The following is a 13,562-nucleotide window of genomic DNA, read 5'->3' as shown; positions in this document are numbered from 1 at the left end:
TTCTTATGTCTGTTTGGTTGAAATACCTTTTTCTTGCCCTTTATTCTGAGAACATGTCTATCTTTGTTGCTGAAGTGTGTTTCTTCTATACAGAGGAATGATGGATTCTTTTTATGTATCCATTATGTTACTCTGTTCCTTCTTATTGTGGAATTGTGTCTATTGATGTTGATATACATTTATGATCAATGATTGCTACTTCCCGTTATTTTTGGTATTGGTTGTGTGTGTGTGTTTCTCTTTTGTTGGTTTTAATGGTGTGAAATTTTTATGTTTTGTGTTTTCTTGTACGTAGTTAGCCTCATTGGATTGGTGGTTTTCTTCTAGTATCTTATATAGTACTGTATTTGTAGATAGATATTGTTTAATTTTGGTTTTGACATGGAATACCTTGGTTTCTCCATCTATGGTGATTGAAAGTTTTGCTGAGTATTCGTGGGGCAAAGGGGGCTGAGGGGAAGAGGTGGGAAGGGAGAAAGCCCTCATCTGGCCAGAGTTTCTCCTGCTCTCTGGGCAGGAGGACGCAGGAGGGCTACCAGATGCTTTCCACTCGGCCCTGGGTGGGCATCTAAGCCACTGACCCCACTCGATGGTGAGTGGACAAGGGGCAGCCCCTGATACCAGGGGCCCCAGGGCGACACCCTTGGCCTCGGAGATACAGGAGAGATGGCAGAGGGAGAGAGGTTCCCACGCAGGAGAGAGTCCTTAGTCTGGTCCGTGGCTGGAGCTCAGGAAGGCTTTCTGACAGATTAGAAATGGCTCATTAGGAGAAAGCCTATCCCATCGTCCAAGCACACTGGGCCTTGATGAACAGAGACAGTCTATGGTTTTAGAGCTTTATTGTAGAAAGGCAGAGGCAAAGAGAAAAGGTAAAAGAGAGGGAGACTGGCCATGGCCAAGAGGAGAGAAGGGGGAAAAGGAGAGAGAGAAGAAAGGCTTGAGAGTAAGAGGGAGAGTAAGAGAGCGAGGAGAGAGTAAGAGAGTGAGAGGAGAGAGTGAGGTGGGGCCAAGCTGCCCCTCTTATGGGTGGGCTGTTATCTTGTTGTTGCTAGGTAATTGGGAGGAGTCTAGCCTGAAGGGCAGAAGCTTGGGACATTGTCTACATGACTCCTGGGAGGGCTGTGGGGGCGGTAACTTCGACAGGAGCCAGGGTTCCAGGAGACATGAGGGAACACCTACCATCCCATGTAGGTGAATTGTCACCACTAGGTTCTACCGGGGTTCAGACCTCAGCTCGACTGGAGACTAGGCTGTCGGTGTATAGCCCAATGCCCCACAGGTATAGTAGTTTGGTTGACATCTATAGTCTTGTTGCATCTGCAATATATCTTCCCATGCCCTTCTAGCTTTTAGTCTCAGGTGAGAAATCAGGAGTAATTGAGAAAGGTATGTCTTTTTATGTTCCTTTGCCTTTTCCCTCTCGCAGCTTTTAATATTCTTTCTTTCTTCTGTACATTTAGTGTTTTGATTATTATGTGGCAGGACGGTTTTCTTTTCTGGTCTAGTTTGGTGTTCTGTAAGCTTCTTTTAGAGTTTTAAGTATCTCTTTAGATGAGAAAAAATTTCTTCTATGAAGATGTTTTCTGTGCCTTTGAGTTGGGATTTTTTCTTCTATTACTATTATTCTTAGATTTGGTCTTTTCATAATATCCCAAATTTCCTTGGTGTTTTGTGTCATAAACATTTTAGATTTTGCCTTTTCTTTGACTGATGTATTGATTCCTTCTATCGTATCTTCTATGTCTGAGATTCTCTCTTCTGTCTCTTGTATTCTGTTGGTGATACTTACATCTGTGGTTTCTGTTCTTTCCTCAGTTTTCCATCTTCAGGATTACCTCAATATGTGTTTTCTTTATTGCTTCTATTTCCATTTTCAGCTCTTGGACAGTTTTATTCATATCTTTCACCTGTTTGATTATATTTTCCTTGATTTCTTTAAATTTGTTTGCTTCCTCTTTTAGTGCCTCTGCCTGTTTGAATACATTTTTCTATATTTCTTTTAGGGTTTTATTCATTTCCTCTTTAAATTCCTTTATCATCTTTATAAGATTGGATTTAAGATCCTCTTCTTGTGCTTCAGTTTCCTTAGGATATCTAGCATTTGCTGTAGAAGAATAGTTATGCTCTGGTGGTGCCATACTGACCTGGGTCTTGTGGATTGTGTTTTTAATGCTACCCTTGGGCATCTGGTTTTTCCTAGTGTTGGTTGGATGATCCTGATGGCAGCAGGACTTCTCAGGAAAACAGGGAGAACTGTGGGCCAGACTTTGGAGGTCAGGGTACCTGATTCTGTTGGCTGTGCATTCAGGCACACCCTATTGACAAGGGATTAGTGGGGCAGTGTTCCAAGCTGGTAGATTCTTGGGGCTTTTGCAGTCCTCCAAAGGGAAGCAGGATGCTCTTGGGGTCCCACAAGGTCCTCAGAACCAAAGGGTGGGTCCAGAGCTAGATAAGTGAGATCACAGATCCCATGCAACTCACCTCTTCTAGCTTTGTCCAGGGTTGACCTGACTGGGAAGGGATTGGTGGAACTGGGTTCTAAGCTGGTTAGTCTCCTCCCAAGGCCTCGAAAGGGGAAGGAGAACACTCTTGGTGTCCAGTAAGGCTACTGGGGGAGTTATCTTTGGTATCAATAATTTTGAAGTTCAGTATGTAGATATGTCATGTGCTTTCAGATTCTGTGCAAGTGGATAGAATATGTGGTATTTTTAATTTTTTTAAATTAGATATTTTCCTTATTTACATTTCAAATGTTATCCCCTTTCCTAATTTCCCCTCTGAAAATCCCCTATCACCTCCCCCTCTCTTCGTTCCCCTACTCACCCACTCCTGCTTCCTGGCCCTGGCATTCTCCTATACTGGGGCATAGAACCTTCACAGGACCAAGGGCATCTCCTCCCATTGATGACTGACTAGGCCATCCTCAGCTACATATGCAGCTAGAGCCATGAGTCCCACCATGTGTTTTCTTTGGTTGGTGGTTTAGTGCCAGGGAGCTCTGGGGGTACTGGTTAGTTCATATTGTTGTTCCTCCTATGGGGCCGCAAACCCCTTCAGCTCCTTGGGTACTTTCTCTAGATCCTTCTTTGGGGACCCTGTGATCTGTCCAATGGATGGCTGTAAGCATCCATTTCTGTATTTGTCAGGCACTGACAGAGCCTCTCAGGACACAGCTATATCAGGCTCCTGTCAGCAAGCTCTTATTGGCATCCACAATAGTGTTTGGGTTTGGTGGCTGTTTTATGGGATGGATCCCCAGGTGGAGTACTATGCAGCTATTAAAAACAATGAATTTATGAAATTCTTAGACAAATGAATGGATCTGGAGGATATCATCCTAAATGAGGTAACCCCATCACAAAAGAACATACATGATATGCACTCACTGATAAGTGGATATTAGCCTAGAAGCTCAGAATGCCCAAGATACAATTTGCAAAACACATGAAAGTCAAGAGGAAGGAACTATCCAAAGTGTGGATACTTCATTCTTTCTTAGAAGGGGGAACAAAATACCCATGGAAGGAGTTACAGAGACAAAGTTCGGAGCAGAGACTGAAGGAAGGACCATTCAGAAATCCATGGAATTTATCCTCAAAATTTCTCATAACTTCTGGGTTTGGATGTCAGTAGAAAATAATACTTTGAACATTTTTTACTCTAGCTTTTTATGTTAGAACTTTTGGAATATCTCCAAACTCTATTATGAACTGCCAAATGATGTTTTTTGTTTGTTTGTTTGTTTGTTTGTTTGTTTTCATGTACAGGTTTGCCAAGCAGAACTTGAACTGGGGACTTGTTTTCAAGCAGTAAATAGCAGGATTCAGCTGCAAATTCTTGAGGCACAATACCTTCCAAGTTCATCAACACCTTTGACTTTGAGTAAGTGTTTCAGTGGTTCAAAGAATGTATAATGTGAAGAGGTTTCGGTAGGGTAAGATGTAAAAATAAGTGCATTAAGGTTTGTGACCTCTGGATGCTCAGCTAGGGACTGTGTGATACATTGGTGAGCAATACTTAGTTCACCAGGCCACTCTCTAGAGCTGAATGTTTGAGAAGAACCCTATATCCAAAGCTAAGAGTGGGAGGGGATTATTCTCCCACAGTAAAAGTATTTTCACTAAGAAAGATTAAAAACATATAAAACTGAGCATTCAATTTAAGAAGTTAGAAAAATAAGAAGTATTAGGAAAGCTGGAATTAATAAATACATTAAGAAAAAACAATAAAACCAAAAGTTTTTTTTCTTTAAAGGGACCATCAAAATAGGAAATTTTGTACGGAGTTGGATGAAGCAAAAGTAGAGAAAACATGATTAGTATTTTGAATAGTGAAGATTATATAATTTTAAAACAAGAAGAAATTTGTAAGTCAGAAATTTAATAATATGCAAGACAATCTTGTACCAACTATGTTAACTCATTTGCACATATACAGAAATTAAATGATGTCCTTAAAAGTTCACTGAAGAATAGGAAGAATCTGAAAAGAATAATAAACACGAAAAAGTCAAGAACTCCTTGTAAAAAGCACTAAACCGTACTCTGGAGATGGCTCAGTTGGTAAAGTACTTTCTATAGAAACGTTAGGACTTCAGTACTGATCCCTAGGGCCATATAAATAGTCAGATCACATTCCTCATCCTCTGACTCCCTACTTTCTAGCAATTTGCTGCCTTTTAGCCCCAGTTATATTAACTGACTCCTCACAGTAGCCAGACAACAGTTGTTGCTTAAGCTATAGTCATTTTTTATCATATTGAAAAGTATAGTTAGGTGAAAAGATATGTTACCCACAATTTTATCCATGGCAGTTCCCTAGTTGATATTCCTGCTCCAAACTTCTTTAATATCCTTTTCTCCCTTTTGCTTTAAATAACAAAGGTTATTTTCTCAAAGCTCTAAAGAGTGAATATTTCAATGTTAAGAGCCAGCAGAGTTGGTTTTGGGGGATCTTTACTATTTTTTTTCCTAAAATTCATAATTGTTATGTTTGGTTATAGCTCATACAAACCATATTATCATTGTCAAAGTGCTAGTACTCAAATTTACTTAAGAATATTTACTTGTTTTATTCTAGTGCACATACACTTATGGCATCACAAGCAAAGAAATTTACCTAAAGAAATTAATATCTCTGAATATCCAGAGAGTTGACACTTTTCTTGTTCTACTTTTCAGTGTCTTTTCCTTTGCTGATAATTGTTTATTCTGTTTGATGTTATTTAGACCAGATGAATATTAAGTTCATTTGAGGTCACAGCAATTATTTGGAAAGTGTGGCAAAAGTTTTGTTTTCTATAGTCAAATAACAATGCAGAAGACCTTTACAATTGATTATTCATAGTTTTACAATAATCAATATGTAGATAAAATCTTTAGATAGTATTTCACATACAATTTTATAACCTATAGTTTCTTGTTTCCTAGGTTTTTTTGTGAAAGTGGGGATGTTTAGCTCAGGAGAGCTGATTTACAAGAAGAAGACACGCTTATTGAAGGCCTCCAGTGGAAGAGTAAAATGGGGAGAAACTATGATTTTTCCACTTATACAGACTGAAAAAGAAATTGTTTTTCTTATTAAACTTTATAGTCGGAGCTCTGTAAGAAGAAAACATTTTGTAGGCCAGGTTAGTAGATGTTACCTTGAATTCTTCCTGATACATCTCTGTGTGTTACTATGAGGTTTATTAACAATGAAAAGAAGATAAAATTAACAATGAATATAGGAAGATTATTCAACATTCTAAATTGAAATTCAGTATTGCTTCAGAATCAAATTTTGTCAGATGTTTTGCTTTAATATAAATAGGTAACATATCTGAGCAGTCAAGCTTATTTTTTAAGCCTTCTGAACTTCTCATCTTTAAAAGGAGAGAAACCTAAATATGTAAATCTCACTTAAGACTTTGAGTATCACGTTCATTTTATTCTGTTTTATCTTTAACTTTTTATTTAAAATGAGCCTTTTATATTATTATATAATATATTGTTATATATGTTATGTTGATATTAATATATTAATAATATATTATTAATTTGGTTATAAAAGATTTTAATTTCTACAATATGTCAACTTTTAATGATTTTGCTATCATTTGGATAGTTAGTTTTACTGTGGATTAATTAAAATTCTGAGTAATTTGTATAGATCTTGATAACATTTAAACCTATAGAATTCTTTTTTTACACTTTTTTTTTAATATCTTTGACTTGTGGTAGCTATTACTTAGCTTTTTGTCTTAATTACAACTGTTTGTGCCACATTTAAGTCTTGAGGTCTTTAACTGATATAAAAGCTTTCACTTGACAAAAACCTGTTATTAGTAGTCTAGGTGAGATTTTCAGATTGTGTGTATGATTTTTCAAAGATTTATATGAACTCTCATTTCATGTAATTAGGCTGCTAATTTAAAGTGGTTCAGCTTTCTGTATTTTTATTTGGAGAAGAGTTTTAATTAAAGAATTTATGGAAATTTAATTTGAGAGATGATTTCCAGAATAACAACTCTGGAGAGCTTCTTCTCTGGGGGCCAGTGTATGGGAATCATATGTGGGAGTGAGTTCTTCCAGTCTATCAACCCAAATACTTTTAAAGTTACCTGTGTTGTGTATTAGGTTCTATGTAAGATGTTGTTTGAAGGAAAGGTTTTTTTAGACCAAAATAGAAAAAAAATTGAAAACCAATGACTTACTCAAATCTATTAGAAGAATTAGAAACTTGGTTGCAGATAAGTTAATTCCAAGATTACAGAATTGTTAGTGTTATAGCCAAGACAAAGACTAACGTTTTTTCAGTTGTGTGTCCACCTTTTCTCCATGTTATAAATTCATTGTGATGTCTTGTGTTTTCATAATACTAAAAATTTCTCATCATTCACATGTATTATCCATAGTTATAGAAGTGATAGGAATGATTAAATTATTATGGATTAAGAATGACCATTTGTTAGATTTCAATTAAAATTATAGTTTCATTTAATGTAAAAGGAGCTCAAATGCATATTTTTATGTTAAAATCATTGTCTCAGTTTAGAAAACTTGGCAACAACGTTTTTGAGCAATAATGAATTTTATTTGAGCTCCTAGATTAATTAAACAAGAAAGAATATTCAAGGTGATTTTTAGAATAATATTTCATTTTTAATTCTTAAATAGAAGTGGGTCACATTATCCAGAATGGATCAACAGCTTAAGTATTTTAACATTTATCGCTTCTCAGCCTTTTGGCTAAGATCAAGTGAAGTATTTTAACATTTAAGGGTCAAATTATCAACCAACGTTTGAAAAAGTGGAATGATATTTATTTAAAGATATGCTATCCAAGCTTGTCCATATCTCTTAACAGTGAGAATACTTATTTAAACTCAGTTACGAATATTTAACAAGTTGAATAGTTGTACTGTTCCTTTTCAGCTCTGGATAAGTGAAGACAGTAATAATATTGAAGCAGTGAATCAATGGAAAGAGACCATTACAAATCCGGAAAAGGTTGTTATCAAGTGGCACAAGTTAAATCCATCTTGAAGACGTTGGGCATTAAATTGCTGAAGAGACAGCTTGACATTCTTTTAGAAGAAACATAATTTTTAAAATTTGTAATGAGTCCTTTCAGGTACACAAAGTGAACGAAATGTTTTAAAATGGTGCCAAAATATGATAAAAGGGTAGTAGCATTTGGCCAACTTAATGAATTATACAATCTATAAAAATATCAATCCTAGATAAGTATCTTTTTAAAGTACTATTAGACATTTACAAGACTTTACCTCTTTTCCAGTGCTAGACATGATTAATTAGATCTTGGTTATACTGTTTATAGCTTATATGTATTTTTCTCACAGCAAAAATGAATAGAACCATTCCATTACTTTTTTCCTGTATATGAAGAAAATTGGTACCCTGTACTTACAATTTATTTATGTTATTGCATAGCCATTTTATAAACTGCTTATTTCTTGGAGAATTAGAGAGTTATTTATATTTTTCAAAGAATAAATAAAGCTTGGATCTAGGAGGATTGCTTGGTGGAAAAGGAGCTTGTCCCCACACTGAAAATTTGAGTTCCATCCCTGCAATGCAATATGATGGAAGGAGAGAACCAATTCCTTCATATTGTTCATTGTCATTCACATGTAGACCATCAACACACACACACACACACACACACACACACACACACACACACACACACACAAATAAATAATAAATAAGTAAAAAGATTAATTGAAGTTAAACTTAAAGTCAATTTTGCCTTCTCATTTTTAACCTTTTTTTGTAGTTAAAATATTTTACATTTGGATAACTTAATTTAGCAAAATTAAATTAGCTTAAATAGCAAATTTAGTATTTTATGATCAGTAGTTCTTTGTTTCAATTTTTTATGTAAATTACTTGTTCTATAATCCACAATGTTAAAGTATTTTCCCACTTTGATAACCATACCAGCTAACAATGTATAGGATACAAATATGTTTCTACTATAGGCTTCTTTCAGGTACATATTAGAACTTAGCATATGAAGATTATTTCTGCTTGGATGGGCATAAGCGTGTGGCTAAAACAAAATAATTTTATGAAGAAACAAGCAACAGTTTCTAATCTTACTTTATTTTTACCAAAAAGTAAACAATGGATCTATGTTCCTGATCCTTGTCTCTCTGTTCCCCTTGTCTGCCTGCCTGCCTCTCTCTTTGTTCCACATATTTTAGGCCAGAGGAATCACTTATTATGATGTAGGAATAACCTCTTAAACTCTAGTTCTTTTATAATAACATAATGGTTGAAGGAGGCTTTATTTTTAATAACTAGAATTTTCATTGTTTTTAATGTTTTATTTTAATTCCTAAAGTTAATATATGTAATTTATTTAATTTTGTTATAATGATCTAATTATTAATTTTAAGCATAGATGTAATATAAATTTGATTCCCAGGATCCTAGACATCTTAGATAAGTCAATACAAAGAAAACTTGATTTAAAAGAACTTTCAGGGGGGCTGGTGAGATGGCTCAGTTGGTAAGAGTACCCGACTGCTCTTCCGAAGGTTCAGAGTTCAAATCCCAACAACCACATGGTGGCTCACAACCATCTGTAACGAGATCTGACACCCTCTTCTGGAGTGTCTGAGGACAGCTACAGTGTACTTTACGTATAATAAATAAATAAATCTTAAAAAAAAAAAAGAACTTTCAGGTAGGAAAGTATTAGTAGGTGAAGATTTCTAGTGTTTTAATCACTTTTTACTTAAGCATATTTTAGCTGAAGATGCATTGAATGTAAACGTATATATTTTTTGTGTTCTTGAAATTGTTATATGAAAGTGTAGATGCAAACACTGTTGTGTTAATAGGCATTCTTGGAGAGAAAAACAATTAGGAGCCAATAACAATAACTGAAATAATATACAAAAATAATTTCCTTTGTATTTGCTTAGGCTCTTCTTGTCCTGTACTTGTAACAAGGAAAAGGGAACTAAAATGATACTGGGAATGCAGCTGGAAACCAATTAAACTTCACAATAGGAGGGAGATTATTCATTTATAAACTATATCACTCTCTATATATATTAAACACACACATATGTGTGCATCTCTATATATGTACACACATGTATGTACACACATATGTGTATATGTGTGTGTATGTGTGTATATATATGTACATATATATGTGTGTGTATGTGTATATATGTATACATACACACACACACACATATATATATATCACAGAAAGTTATGGACCATTTTAAAATATCACTATTTGTCATTGATTTAGTTTTACACAATACTATTCTCCAGTAACGTTTCTTCTTTTTCCATTTCTTTCATTTCTTTTCTCTCTTCTTTTACTAAATTGGCACACTTGTTTACTTCTCAGGTTTTGCAAACATCCTTAATATGTTGGTATGGCAAATGCATTTCAATTCAAATAGCAACTGCAAGTTGATATGCAGAAGAACAGAAGTAATGTGGTCTGGAATTAATTTGCTCAATTGCTTACAAGCAATATGCTATGTATGAAAAGATTACCAAATTACAGGTATTAAATTCTAAATGATTTAACAGTTTATTATGATTTATTCTATTTAACAACCTAGGGAGTTTGAAGCCATTGGAAACTCCAGTGGCAAGTTCAGGTGCAGTTGGGAGTTCAGGAATCTCAATGGAGCTATTAGTGTAGCAGACTTGTGGGTAAAATATATGCATCTCTCAATAGCAAATGTGAAAGACTCTCTAAAATGGACCTCAGTGACTTCATTCTCCACAAGCTGTCCTGGCCCACTCAGCATATCCTTTATTGTTCCATGATATTAAGGCATGTCTGCTTTTTTTTTTTTTTTAATAATAAATCCATGACCACCTGAAGGTTTTAACTTGGTATGCACGGCATTAAGGCTTTCACAGCCACCATAGGTATTTTCTCCTCCATCCATTATGTTATTATAAACTATTACTTTGATGCCATAGGAACTTTCTTAGTTTTTCCTACACATTCTGGGACACTGGCAGAAATAACTTCTTCCAGATTATAGTTGCTTTGTGCAACAGGAAGGAGATCAGTCAACAATGGATTTATAAACTCTCAGATAACACAGAAAGTTACATCTCATGTCCAAAAATGACCTTATTACTTGGCCCTAATTTAGTTTTGCATGAATTTTTAAAGCAGGAATCATAAATGGCCCAAGTGTCTTAATTCAAATTCTTACCTGACTGTGGAGAAGAAATCATTGTGATTTTTGAACACACATAATTATGGTTTAAAAACAAACTAACCTGAATTTGTTTGAATATAGTTTTTCAACTTTCTCTGATACTAATAAACTCATCAGCCAGTTGGAAATTGCTTTCCAGAAAAAATTCTCATTGCTTATATGTTCATATATTTGTACATGTATAAAAGATTTCAAAAACTTGGAATAAGTTTAGACCATTCTTAATAAGGATATTAATGGATATTTAAAGTGCCTGTCTTTTCAGTGTTTGGAAATTTATTTAGTGTTTCTTCAGGGCGTATCAAATCAATAAAATGTCCATGTCTGTGATGACTAGGAAGATGTTCTTCTATTTTCTTTCTCTTGCTGCATAACCTGTCTTATTCAGAACTAAATTTCAAATGTGAACAGTTTTAGCTGAACCACTGAATTAAAATAATTATGAACTATGAAATATAGAACTGAGTTCTCTGTCTCATCTAAAATGAAATGGGAGCATTTTCATGTGACCTCTAGTATACTACTAGTATCCCACTTTCATGTGACTTTTACTCACATGGCTTTCTGACATTTTTTGTCTTTTGTGAACTCTTGATTTAGCTACTTTCAGCATTTAGACTTTAAACACACTGCCTCTTCCACACAGACTTTCCTTCTCTAACTATTTTTTGTTCTTCATTCATGGAAACTTTTATAACTTATATATGGAAATATTCTCTCATACCTCTGGAACAAAACATTTATGTTTTACTGTGCTGTGTTGTTTTCTACCTTATTTAAAGGAGAACTTACACCATCTACTAAAATTCCTGATGGGTTATTTATACCTCAGAAAGCCAAGATTTTTCCTCTGAACATTTCAGTTGTTCTATAAATACTTGATTGAATATTAGCAGTGCCTTTCTGCAGCTTTTTTTATCCACTGATGTAATTTGTAGATATTTTGTGGTTTAAAAGTACTTTTTTTTTTTTTTTTTTTTTTTTTTTTTTTAAAGACCATTCCTGTTTGGTCTAACCTAGGTCTCTGAGCTATCTAGTCGTCAGATTCTGGCTATCCATGCAGTGTCAGGCAAGGACACTCTATGAAGAGTGGGCCTCAAGTTAAGTCAGACATTGGCCACTCCAGGTTTAAAAGAACTTTTAACTGTAATCATTATAATGATTATGGCTGTTAGGTACATATAAATTAGTAAAATCTGAACATTTAATTAGATATCACATGCATTTTTAATAAGGTAACAAGAGAATCAGTAAAAACTATTTGTAGCTGTACAATTATTTGTCACTTAGGATTCTTGATTTCTTCTATAAAGCATCTCAAATTATCCTTTCTAATTTAGACTAGGAATGCCAGGAAGAAGTCAGTGAAAAACTATCTCATTCTAAAATGAGAGAACAGGAGATATATGTAACATGGTATTTGCTTTAGTTTTGGCATCTAAACTTTGAATATGCTGTCTCTTCCTCATAGACTATCCTTCTCTAACTACTCTATTTTTTGTTCTTCATTTAAAGGAACTTTTATGAGTTACATATGGAAATAATCCCTCATATCTCTGAATCTAACCAGATTTCCAGTCTAGAAGATATTAGAGATTGTGCTTATGTTTATGGGCATAATACCAAAACTCTAGGAAAAGTGAATAGAGAATTGATACCTTTGGGGAAATTTTTTACTTCCTTTTCTTTTTAAAGAAGTAAAGGGGTTAAATGGCCATGGCTAGTATATTTGTGAATTGATGACACATGGGTTTTTATTAAGGACACTAAGATAGATATGAACAGAGCAGCAGATGCTGAAAGACTATAGAGAAAGGAGCCACTCAGAATGACATTATGCTCAGGTCCACTGTTTCTCTGTTTCGTGTATGTGTGAATTCGTTTTACGGAGATTGTAAAATTAAATATACTCATTCTTCCAAAAGAATTATTATAGTCCTTCAAAATTATAGTTTTATTTTGTTACAGACAAAGCTGAGTATTGTCCAGTTTTAGTGATTTCCTAGTATTTTTTCTTGGTTATCATTTTTAATATTGTCATCTATTTTTAAAAATCTGATTTTTAAAACAAATGCTAACAGCCAATATTTCCATTAAAGCAATAGCAACAAAGTTTCTTTATGCTTTATTAGATGGCAAAGAGGTAGTTAATCGATGTTAAAGGTATCTTTTAAATAAGGCATAAGGTATTCTTTTAAATGTGTTGATAATTGTTCAGTAATGCTTTTAATATTCTCATGTCATGGGATTTTAAGATCATCATTCTTTAGTTTTTGAGGATAGAAGATTTTTTTTTTCAGAAAGTCTGCTTCTTTTTCTGTTTTTTAATTTATTTTTTTAATTAGGTATTTTCTTCATTTACATTTCAAATGCTATCCCAAAAGTCCCCCAGACCCTCCCCCACTACTCCCCTACCCACCCACTCCCACTTCTTAGCCCTGGCATTCCCCTGTACTGAGGCATATAAAGTTTGCAAAATCAAGGGCCCTCTCTTTCCACTGATGGCCGACTAAGCCATCTTCTGATACATATGCAGCTAGAGACATGAGCTCCAGGGGTACTGGTTAGTTCATATTGTTGTTTGAACTATAGGGTTGCAGACCCCTTTAGCTCCTTGGGTACTTTCCCTAGCTCCTCCATTCCAGGCCCTGTGGTCCATTCAATAGCTGACTGTGAGCATCCACTTCTGTGTTTGCCAGGCCCCTGCATAGTCTCACAAGAGACAGCTATAACAGGGTCCTTTCTACAAAATCTTGTTGGTGTAGGTAATGGTGTCAGGGTTTGGAGGCTGATTATGGGATAGATTCCTGGGTATGGCAGTCTCTAGATGGTCCATCCTTTTGTC

The 13,562-nt window shown here is 34.8% G+C and overlaps 1 protein-coding gene and 1 pseudogene across 10 annotated transcripts in view; both read left to right on the top strand.

Annotated features, from left to right (window-relative positions):
* Positions 1-11,175, top strand: part of Tc2n (tandem C2 domains, nuclear) — a 73,474-nt gene extending 62,299 nt beyond the window's left edge. For 7 of the 10 annotated variants that reach the window (XM_017315217.2, XM_006516301.4, XM_006516303.4 and 4 more), the window contains 3 exons: positions 3,768-3,882; positions 5,430-5,629; positions 7,416-11,057. In XM_017315217.2, coding sequence (XP_017170706.1) covers positions 3,768-3,882; positions 5,430-5,629; positions 7,416-7,526 — 426 coding nt within the window. In that variant the 3' untranslated portion in view covers positions 7,527-11,057. Of the gene's footprint in view, positions 1-3,767; positions 3,883-5,429; positions 5,630-7,415 lie in introns of those variants that run through there. The other 3 variants (NM_001082976.2, NM_028924.3, XR_001780494.2) reach the window with 2 other exon arrangements.
* On the top strand, positions 7,210-7,342 carry Gm52022 (annotated as a pseudogene).
* Positions 11,176-13,562: the final 2,387 nt, after the last annotated feature.

Source organism: Mus musculus, chromosome 12 (genome assembly GCF_000001635.26).
Source record: "Mus musculus strain C57BL/6J chromosome 12, GRCm38.p6 C57BL/6J".
NCBI lineage: Eukaryota > Metazoa > Chordata > Mammalia > Rodentia > Muridae > Mus > Mus musculus.
Note: the sequence above shows the minus strand (reverse complement) of the source record. Positions and strands in the feature narration are given on the sequence as shown.